At 34.4% G+C, this 11,635-nt stretch overlaps 3 protein-coding genes across 3 annotated transcripts; 1 reads left to right on the top strand and 2 right to left on the bottom strand.

Moving 5' to 3' along the window:
* Positions 1-4,276: 4,276 nt before the first annotated feature.
* On the bottom strand, positions 4,277-6,837 carry LOC112422153 (uncharacterized). Its single transcript, XM_024784946.1, has 2 exons — positions 5,175-6,837; positions 4,277-5,091 (listed from the first exon to the last, which is right to left on the bottom strand). Exons 1-2 carry the CDS (start codon positions 6,835-6,837, stop codon positions 4,277-4,279), a joined length of 2,478 nt encoding a protein of 825 aa, XP_024640714.1.
* A 1,870-nt stretch (positions 6,838-8,707) lies between these two features.
* Positions 8,708-10,078, top strand: LOC120577124 (uncharacterized). The gene is made up of 2 exons (XM_039828148.1): positions 8,708-8,888; positions 8,979-10,078. The coding sequence occupies exon 2, from the start codon at positions 9,147-9,149 to the stop codon at positions 9,999-10,001; it is 855 nt and encodes a 284-aa protein (XP_039684082.1). The 5' UTR covers positions 8,708-8,888; positions 8,979-9,146; the 3' UTR covers positions 10,002-10,078.
* A 674-nt stretch (positions 10,079-10,752) lies between these two features.
* On the bottom strand, positions 10,753-11,121 carry LOC25499646 (uncharacterized). The gene has a single exon (XM_013594997.1). It carries the CDS (start codon positions 11,119-11,121, stop codon positions 10,753-10,755), a length of 369 nt encoding a protein of 122 aa, XP_013450451.1.
* Between the last annotated feature and the right edge of the window lie 514 nt (positions 11,122-11,635).

The following is an 11,635-nucleotide window of genomic DNA, read 5'->3' as shown; positions in this document are numbered from 1 at the left end:
TTTTATGTCCACAACTTTTTCTTTATCCACCCTTATATGCTTTGAGATAAATAACAATCCAATTTCTTCTCATAATCAACCTTACAAAATCAGTTCACTCGAAATTAATTTTAAACGTTTAATGAATATATAGTAATAGCTAGTTGCACCACATATTAACTTCTTTTGTATGAAAAGAAAAACACTACTAATGTAGTTGTACATGAGGATTATTTTTCCATTATTTTTGTTGGCTCGTCGAATAATTTAGTGTTAAGATTTCTTGACACGGTTTATGGTTCTACTCTTAACACTTTTTTATATGCAAAAATGTAGTATATTAAAAAGGAATATCAAAGTATTTTAAGCAAGTATATCAAATTTACAAACTACATTTTTTATGGAAGCCTATTATATTATTATACCAACATAAAACAAACAACCACTACTCATACCCACCATTCCAATAAACTAGCATTAGTTGTAGAACTTAATCCAACTAATTAAAGTATAAAGTTGTAATATCGGTCACTCTACTTTGAAAAATAATTTTGTCCTCAATGATTTTACATCTAGGTAAACAAGGTGACCTAGCTTTAAAACATTTCTCTATGGTGCAAAAATGAGTTATAATCATTTGCAAGATACATACCATCAAATGGCCACCATACATGCATATATGGATTATATGTCCAAACATTATATGGAAAGTGACATAAAAAAGGTCACTCTTCACGGCTAGATTTTTAACTACTTAAATAAGTCGTCATTTTTAAAAATGTAAACTTTAGGTCCAATATAACTCCATTTTTGCTTGTATTGGTAAAAAGATCAATATAAAAATATTGTGTTGGAAGTTGATGAATTCAATTGTTTTAATTGCAAATCTACAATTTTTTTTCGATTAAGTAGTCTAGTTGATAGATTCACACAGTGTTGAGAAGTGAAACTCGTGAAGTTCAATTTTTGACCTTTGTAAATAATGTCTCTGCAAGCTACTAGTTAAACCATACTTACTGAACATTATATTTGTTTTTTAACTTGTGCATCTAGAACACTGTTTACATGACCCACATAAAATTCTAGCCATCCTGAACTCTTAATTCATAAGCAAATTTATATTTTATTTCATTGATATTTTTTTTAAAAAAATCTTGATATAAATTATCTCTTAATATTTATATTTAATGAACACATACAATTGAGGATTCTTCTTAAATTGATGTTTTAATGATTACAAACTCAATTGAACAAAGAGGTCAAATTGATTTTGATATGTGTTGGTTTCTAACAAGTTTATTTGAGTGTTATTTAGAACAAGATATTACAAATACAAAGATATACAAAGAAATATGAATCTGAATAACAAACAAGGACTTCAAAATGATCAAAAGAACATCATAATGAGATCATAATTATCTCATGATCACAACAGATTGAAGAACAAGATTGACCAAGAAAATAGGAGATCAAAAGTAGATCTCATGTCAATATCATAAACTAAATTCTTCAATAAAAGGGAACTTCATGATAAGCATATTGCAGATGAGAAGCACCTTAGAATGGCTAGTTCAATAAAGACCAGAATTAGTGATAAAAAAGATTCTCATTTCATGAGTCAAGATCTAGTTTTTGAAGATCAGAATTGAAATAAAGTGTACTTAAGATTGCATACAGATAGATCATAAGTGCATTTCAAGAAATACAAAAGAATGAAATCTTGAAGATCAAAAGCAAGATCGAAATAAACTTCATAATAAGAAATTTAGAAAACGTAATTTTAAATGACTCATAGATCAGAAGCTGAGAAGCGAAGCGCAAAGCAGCAACCACTAATATATGGCAAAACAATATAAGAAAAAAAAACAGATAGCTTCCTAGAACAACTAATTTGTTTGTTTGCTCAACGAGACAAACCCCTATAAATAGAAAACATCATTCATATGAGAAAATATACCTCTCGTATCCATACATCTCTCATACACAACTCTCAAATACTACTCATATCTGAAAAAGATCAAAAGAAGAAAGGTTGCTTGATTTTTTTTTTTAATCACCTGGAAACTTGAAATTCATTTTCAACTATATTAGATAACAATGACAAATACACTCAAGTCTAAACTATATATCTTTGGCATAACATTTTTAGTGTATTTGAAAAGTTCTGATTAGGTTGTTAAAAGTGAATTGTGTGATTCTCTAAAGTAAAGAGTTTGTCCAAAACTTGTATTGTTATCTAGACCTAGGAAAAAAAAGAAGAAATAAAGTGCAATATTTGAGAAGATCTATCAAGCATCACATTGAAGAATATCACAGTTTGTGGAAACTAAACTAGCCCAGTTAGGGTGCAGGATAACATCATTGTGTCATCTTCTCTATCTCCTATATCTTTTATTTTATAGTTTAATTAGAAGGAAGCACATTCATCTAATTTCTTATTGTATCAAATTTATTTTAAAATTGTTTTTCCTATGATAAAAGTTTAGGTGGGTTAGACTCCAAGGACTCACTAGGGTCATGCCATGTCTCAAGGCTGAGTGATCGCTAACAAAGGTGCGCTTTAAAAATTGATTTTAAGTAAATTGATTCTAGCTATAAAAAGTTGAATGTAAAGTAATTTATGTTTGGATACATTCGTGTATAATTAAGTTATACAATAATTTTGAATGTTAAAATCAATTTCTTGAATCAAAATCTCTAATTTTTAAAGTCAAATATAATTAATTCTAGAGGCAAAATCATTTCTACTCAAACATGTAACCCAAGCATGATAATTAAACATACACTAAAAGTGAAACCAAACCTACACTAAAACTATTTTTCTTATTTTCCTACGGTCACAAAAATCCTGCAGATGCAAATTCATGTCATCTGTTTCTTGTCTTCATCTTCGACAAAAGGGCCTACTAATCTTTGATTCAAATGGAGAGTTTTTCAATTTTTCTCAATTTCACATTTTAGATGCAATACAAATTATTCATCGTTACTTGACTTATTATTCGATCTCAAACGTAAAATAGTTTTGAAAAATAAGTAAGTATTTCAAGCACATATGATCTAACCTTTGTAGAATTCAATAAAAATATGATCTAAAAGAACATGAGAATTTCCATGACTTTGACAAGGTTCTCAAAATTTGATTACGTACACTTAGACTTTGTTAGGGAGTTTGGAGGGAGGGTTTTAGAAAAAAGGAAGAAATAAGTGGAAGAAATAGAAGATATTGAGAGGAGATGACTTTGGATGTTAATTTTTTACTCATAATAAAAAATTCCACTCATTTGGGGGAATTCAAAAATTGTATTGAGGGAGGGTTTTGGGGTTATGGAGGATTTATATGAAATTCAATCTATGTTGTTATAATATTCTTAAAATTAAAAGTATATTAATCATAAGTATTAGTTTATCATTCTCTAAAAAATTGTTCTTTCAAAAAATGTGAATTTTTTGTCCATTTTTGTATATATTTCCAACCCCTCAAAGCCCTCCCCTCTCTTCCCCTCCAAACCCCCAAACAAAGCCTTAGTCTCAATTTTTATCCTGATCGCATGGTTAAACAACTCTTATAAGTATTTGGCAAATTTTCCAGATCTAATTTATACCAATTTTGTTATTATATTTATCTTGTTTCAATCTCAGATGTCTACAGTTCTTGGATTTTTTTTTATTCAAGTGATCTAGTGGTTAGAAATCACCATTTTTAATGTGAATAAATGGGCTGTCCGAGGTTCGAACTCTGACCCATGCATGTCTCTGCTAACTAAACTAAACTCACCGGGACAAGAAGGATAAAATTTAATTATTGTTAGAAATACATTTGTGGTCATTTTATCGAATTTTTTTTTTTTCTGCCCTTATTTAATTCCAAAAATACAAAAATGCCCCACTTTTGAAAAAAATTGCATAAATGCCCTACTTTTCAAATTTTTCTGGTAACTTGCAACCCCCACTTGCGGGGTACCTTAAAAAAATTTAAAAAATTCACTACCCCGCAAGTGGGACTTGCGGCCTACTATTTTTTTTTTTTTTTTTTTAAATTAAATAACTCACTTGCGGGGTGTGAGTTTTTTTTTTTTTTTTTTAAAAATAATACATTGCTACCCCCACTTGCGGGGTATGCATATTTTTTTTTTTAAATTTTTTTAATACCCCGCAAGCCCCACTTGCGGGTTTGTTTTTTGTTTTTTTTTTTAATTTTTTCTGGTAATTATTAATAATAATAATAATAATAATAATAATAATAATAATATTAATATTAATCACTAGACATCCTATAAACAAAATAAAGACTAAATTTCTACTGATGTCTAATATTAATGCAATCTTTGCGGGAATGACCAGGCATCCTACAAACACCGCATCTTCTCTCAGTTTCCACATCGTCCATCTCGGTCCTAATGCGAGTAATTGGTGGACGACCTTTCTTTGCCCTACGCATTGACTTGTTGGGAACCACCTTCGGTCCTTCATAATTAGGCCAATATGTCTGGTGGTGAACCACGTCGAAGTGGATGTTGTATACGGCGTATACACACTCATTCGTGAATTTGTTATCGACAAAAGTCTTGTAGTCGTGACAAAAGCTAGAACATGCGGCAATGACATGTGAGCATGGTAGGTGTAACGCTCTAAACCGTCCACAGTCACACCATTTATTTTGCAGGTCCACTTTGTATTCTCCCTTTGGCAATCCTTCTTTATGATCGATGGTTTCACGGACGGAAAAGGTATATCGATCCCGGTCAAACTGAGTGACATGATGACTGTTGGATTTAATCACCTCATTCCTGAGATATTTCATGCTGTTTTCGGAGAATGGCTCACCAGAATTTACCCTTGCCGCTGCCTCATGTCCTCTTTTAGCAAACAAGGCCGCCAACCTGTAATATGATGCTTTCACGATAGCTGTGATCGGAAGTCCTCGAATACCCTTATACACGTTGTTTTGTGACTCTACCAAGTTACTTGTCATATGGCCCCATCGTCGACCATCATCATGTGATTGAGTCCACTTTTGTTTGGGAATATTGTCGACCCATGCTAAAGCCTTTCGGTCTGCAACAGCAATTTCAGAACGGTAGTATTCGAATGTAGGGATGTTCATGGCGTAACCTGCATTGTTTTGAAAAAAGTTAGATGTGTCATTTTAAACAAATAAAATGTCGAATTTACGTGGAAAGAGATATGATTTTTACCCATGCATTCAACTTTCTTCTTTAGTTCTCCATCCTTGAATGATCTCATAAAGTTTTGTGCAATGTGTCGGACACAATAAACATGGCTTGTCGGAGCATCGTGCCATCCATTCTGTGGATCATCATACGCGCTCTTTATCGACACATGTCTATCAGAAATGAGGCATATGTTCTCTTGTGGGGTGACATGCTGCCTTAAATTTTTCAAAAAGAAACTCCATGCCTCCTTGGTCTCGCCTTCCACGATTGCAAAAGCTATGGGAAATATCTTGTTGTTCCCATCTTGCGCAACAGCTAACAACAATGTTCCCTTGTATTTACCATACAACCAAGTTGCGTCAATTTGGACAATTGGTTTGCAGAATTCGAAACCTGAGATGCACGGACGAAAGGCCCAAAAGAGACGCTTGAAGACGGTCTCATTTGCCACTTCTGTTGATGGGTCTGATTGAAAATCAATTATTGTTCCTGGCAAATCTTTTTCCATGACCATCAACCACTGTGGTAGTTCTTCATAAGACTCCTCCCAATTACCATAAATTGATTCAATCGCCTTATTCCTTGCTCTCCATGCCTTTCTGTATGAAACTGTGTAATTAAATTTCTCTCGGATGTGTGCAATTATAACCTTCACTGTAATTGAGGCATCCATATATAGTAGTGATTTAACACTTTCACATATCACATTGTAACTAAGTTTGTGATGATCTTGTGTCATTTCTGTTGAGACACATGTATGATCATTCATGTTCCCAATCTCCCATTTATCAGTTTTTTTCCTCCACGAGGCCCGCAATTTGAAACCACATTTTGTATCTTTACATTTGATGACATACCTTTCAGGATCTGATTTTTTCACAATATAATCGGTTGATTTTTTCATGTGATAATATTTAATTGCGAGAATGCAATCATTCTTGTTATGAAATTGCATCCCTGGGGCAATACCTTGATCGACCGGAAGAGCCATTGAATGGTAAAGTTCAGTTGAGTGGTCATCGTTGACGTTGCGCATGGACCTTGGTGGGTTGTAAGAAGCTCTAATTGGTAAAATTGGTAGTTGTGGCAGATCGTCTTCATCGTCTTCTTCGTTCTCGTCACCGTTTTGTGCGGCAAGGAGTTCTTCATCATCATTGTCTTCATCATCTTGAACTTCATCAGTTGGTTGGTCTTGGAATTGGGAGGTGAATATATTGATTTCATCGTTCAAAGTTTCGGGTTGAGAGGGATGAGGTTGAGTTATTAGTTGTGGTGGTTCGTACACATTTTGTGACCACTGTGATTGAAACGGTTGCGATGACGGGTTGTAGTGCGGTTGGGACGATGACGATGAGGGATTGCAGTGTTGTGTGTTATATTGTTGTTGTGGTAGATTTTGGTGTTGACTAGAACTTGAGGGGTAATTTAACTCAAAATTAGATGTTGGATTCTTCATCTCAAACGTAACATAAAGCTCTATGTAGGACAACGAACTATGACTTTTATGTACGTTAAACATAAACTCGACATCGTCGTTATCAGTTATTCTTAACGCCTGGTAGTGGATTGCGGTAGCTCCAACAAACATGGGATTCCGACACATAATTTCAGACACAACCATATTATGTCCGAGACATATTTTCTCCGCAATTCTTTTTTTGAGATGCAAGTAAGTACTAGCCATGCTGACTTTAAAACCTTTGGTATACTGACTTTGAAAAAAAATACCGGAATCATTTTGTTTAACTTCTCCATTATAGTACACAAAAACGTTTATATTTGATGCCATTGATTTGGTTTGGTCTTAAGAATGACTAAGCGTGTATGAAGTAGAGTGGTTTGATGCAATATACTCGTAACATGCGGACCACATTTATAATATTTTGTGAGGTAAAATTTAAAAAAAATTTAAAAAAAAAAATGGTTGGGGTACCACGCAACTTGTAGTTGCGGGTTAGGCCCCCACGCGCCCCACGCGCCAACTGGAGGGTACCACGCAACTTGTAGTTGCGGGTTAGGCCCCCCACGCGCCAGCTGGAGGGTACCCCGCAAGCTGGAGTTGCGAGGTAGGACAGCACGCGCCCCACGCGCCAGCTGGATTGGATTAAAGGTACTGCTTTTTCATGGACTGCATGCATCACGTGATCAACCATGCATGTGTCATTTTGGTGAAAAATTTCTCCCAAGAAATTAATGTATTTTGCATGCAATAGTCATATCTTACTTGATTAATATGATACTGTTGAGTAGCATGCTTGTTGAACACCATGCTTCTGTGCTTCTGATGCAGTAGTCACTTCTATATTTATTGATGCAGTTGTCACTTCTATATTTATTTTAAGACTGTTGCTTTGCATGTGTTGTTGCTTTGCAGGTGTTGAATTAGTAAAAGATATGAATTGAATTCTTCACTTCATTCATTACGATACCACACAACTACTTCCCCTATTTACACATAACTTTACATTATAAATACTAGAACTATATTTTAACTCTTCAGACATATTCTAGTTATCTCAATCCTTTCCTTACTCACTCACATTCCTTTCCTTACTCACTCACATACAACCAATATTTCAAACAAATTATATAAAGTAATGGCATACTTGTGGTTGGAAAATGATCACAGATCCAATGAAGAACATATCAGAAGATGGGTATATATAAATATTAATTTGTTAATGTCGTTTTCATTTTTTAATTATTAATACTACTCTTAATATTATAGTTCAATATTAATTTCAATATATATTGAACTATTTAAATTTATATTTTGATTATGTTTTAATTGTATTCATTTCTTATTTTTTTTGTTAGGATGCACAGGGTGCACCTCTCGTCACCCGTACTAGACAACACATAATACCAAGTCCTCATATTGAAGAGTATCTACGTCAAACCGGATTTTTTGAGGTTTCTCAAATAGGGCGTTACAAAATCGATAGACACATCGTAACCGCTCTTGTAGAAAGGTGGCGGTCTGAAACACATACTTTTCATTTTCGAACGGGTGAATGCACAATCACGTTGGAAGACGTATATATGTTACTCGGATTACCTTTTTGCGGACCATTTGTTACGGCTCCTCCAAATCTTGCGTGGAACATTTGTGCTCAATTGTTGGGAATAACTCCTCCAGCAAATAAAACTGATGGTTTTACCCTCTCATTGTCGTGGTTAAAGGATAATCTGGTCGATAATAACTTCAGTGAACAATCTCCTCCGGAGGTAAAAATACAACACACTAGGAGGTACCTACTATACCTCTTTGGAGGGTTCTTGTTTCCTAATACAACTGGATTATTTGTGCACAACTCCTGGTTGTATTTGTTAATGGATTTTAATCTAACAAGAAACTATAGTTGGGGATCGGCAGTGTTGACTTACCTTTATCGTGGCTTGTGTGAGGCATCACACCCAAATATAAAAGCACTAACAGGATGTCATTTCCTGTTACAAGTTTGGGGATATTGTCGGTTGAGTTATATCGCTCCGAAAAATGATAACCCACTCCAGTGGCCGCTTGGATTAAAGTAATCGTGATCAATTTTTTTTTTTAATATTTATTTCGTCACATTTTCTCACTTCTTATTAATATTATTATTTGATAAATTAGTTACTAAATTGTTTATATCATTTGTTAGATGGACAGGTGCAGGTTCAAGATATTATGAAAATCCAAGCCATGACACTATTTCTTACCGAAAAAAGTTTGATGACATACTACCCCATGATGTAATATTATAATTGATTTTTTAATTATGACTTTATATATATATATATCAAAATTGTTAACCTTACACTACATCTTATCTCTTGTGCTAGTTTAAATGGAGACCATACAAGAATGTTCCACACAACTTGCCTGAAGAATATTGGGAGTGGACTGCAACAAGTTACCTTATATGTTTTGACAAAGTTGAATGGCATCCAACTGATAGGGTCAAGCTCCAATTTGGTCTGCCACAAGAAATACCAGGGCCCCCACGAGACATGACACAGTACCATGTAATAGACAAACGGTTCAAGACGTGGTACAAATCAAATGGTTATCGCTTTCCAGAAGAGTGCGAACATTGGGACAACCGACGGAGCCATACTTTACCACGCATGCGGCCAAGATCACTCACCCACACTCATGCGTATATTGAGTGGTTGACAACCACATGCAACCCACGTCTAAGGATTTCAATTGAAACAAACCCATCAAATTCAGATCCAGACGAAGCCGAAGAGCCGGAACATGAACCTGAAATTCGCAACAACCAAACACCAATTCATGATGATTTTTGGGATCAAGACATTTTTTCTCAACTACATGATCATCAATCCCAACCACATACAACCCAAAACATTCATGGTTCTGTAATGTATGAATTTCTCGACACCCCCCAACAAAACATCATCCAACCACCACCATATACCTCCCCGAGAAATGCATATGAGCCCCATTATCAGTCAACTTATGGTTACAATGACCCAAACCAAGCTGGCGCATCCAACAACAACTACTTCTCCTATAATGACCCAAACCAAGCTGGACCGTCCAACACCAATTACCCCCCCTACAGCAACCCACAATACCCAATGTACACCAACCAAAACTACAACCACCCACCAACACCAACAAACCTATTATCTCACTTTTCTCCGGCTTCGTTGAACTCTACTGATCAATTTCTGGATATGGGATGGCCAACAAGGGAACACGATGTGTCATTGTCATTGGGTTATGGTAGTCAAATACAATCAGCTGCAGATAACAACGACGAAGACCAACATGACCCTCAAGTAAATCGCGGAAGAAATCGTCGAAGACGAGGGTGTGGGACAGCCGGGCATTTATAATAATTGTAGATATCATGATATTTAATATGTTTATTATTTTTTTTCCTTCTTTTTTTTTATTATTATTTTTTATTTTAAAAATTAAAAAAAAAAACAAAAAACAAACCCGCAAGTGGGGCTTGCGGGGTATTAAAAAAATTTTAAAAAAAATTATGCATACCCCGCAAGTGGGGGTAGCAATGTATTATTTTTTTAAAAAAAAAAAATAATAACTCACACCCCGCAAGTGAGTTATTTAATTTAAAAAAAAAAAAAAAAAATAGTAGGCCGCAAGTCCCACTTGCGGGGTAGTGAATTTTTTAAATTTTTTTAAGGTACCCCGCAAGTGGGTGTTGCAAGTTACCAGAAAAATTTGAAAAGTAGGGCATTTATGCAATTTTTTTCAAAAGTGGGGCATTTTTGTATTTTTGGAATTAAATAAGGGCAGAAAAAAAAAAATTTCCATTTTATCATCGATATAAATCCCAAAATGCAAGACCAAAAAAAAAAAAAATCCCAAAATACGTGCATGTAAGGGCTCATTGTATTGAAGGAAAAAACATGCATCACATGTATTTATACAAATGAGGATTCAAAAAAGGGTGAAAAAGCTATATAAAAAAAAGCATGCATTTTAACAATATCAGAACGAATGCAATTAATTAATTCTGATTTTTGTGCATATATCTCTAAATAGTGGGTGAAGATATAAAAGATAGTGCTGAATATGTCATCACACACATGCATCTTGAGCACATATATACATATCCATCTAGAAACTTGCTGAGATTTTGATGCATTTGACCTTCAACCATTGAAACCCTTTCTTCAAAGAACGTTTCAGCTTACCTTCGGTCCCATAAAACTTGTATCTGGCCACTCTCCTCTTTCTTTTTCTCTCAGGGTCATTCCACCATGACATGCTCTTCTTCTTTTTCACCACAGAACGTTCTCGCAGCGTCTCATAATTTTTCACCACAGAACGTTCTCGCGATGTCTCATAATAATTATAATTAGAGTACAGAGATGGAGAGTTAACGCTCCTCCCAACCCACAATTTGGTGTTGCCGATGCTTCTCACATTTGCATCATGTAGGTTGGTACCAGCTGACCGACCTAGCTGGTATTGGAGCACCTCCATCTCTGAACCCTATATCTTTGTTGATATATCTATGTTTTTCGTTTCTCCTATGTTTAATTATGTCTTTCTCTCTTCCCTTTGCCTGCCTTAGGCAGTGGAAGAGAAGAATTTGGATGGCCTAAAATGTTATGAATGTTTTATATGTGTGTTTTGAGGAAAATAATGAAATATCCGTAATTAGCGCCACCGGTAAATAATTAGCTCTTAGTTTAAGCCTCTCAGTTGAAACTACCATCTACCTAATTACAGTTTCTCCATATATAATATAATTGTCGAATGTTCATCAGTTTTTGAAGAAATATTACCATCTTTTAAAATATTTTCTTAATGCTAAATATATAACTACAAATGTATATAATCATAAGTTTTTTTTTCTTCTTCTTATTATAATGAATATAAGATAGTTAATTAATATTCTTTCCTTACATTGCATCACTTAAATACATAGCTGTCTTGAACTTTATAACATGCACACAAAACTGGATATCATATCGCTCTATAGTTGTTATGTTTT

This window comes from Medicago truncatula, chromosome 7, assembly GCF_003473485.1.
Source record: "Medicago truncatula cultivar Jemalong A17 chromosome 7, MtrunA17r5.0-ANR, whole genome shotgun sequence".
Taxonomy (NCBI): domain Eukaryota; kingdom Viridiplantae; phylum Streptophyta; class Magnoliopsida; order Fabales; family Fabaceae; genus Medicago; species Medicago truncatula.
The sequence above is the reverse complement of the archived record's forward strand: the minus strand, read 5'-3'. Positions and strand labels throughout refer to the sequence as shown.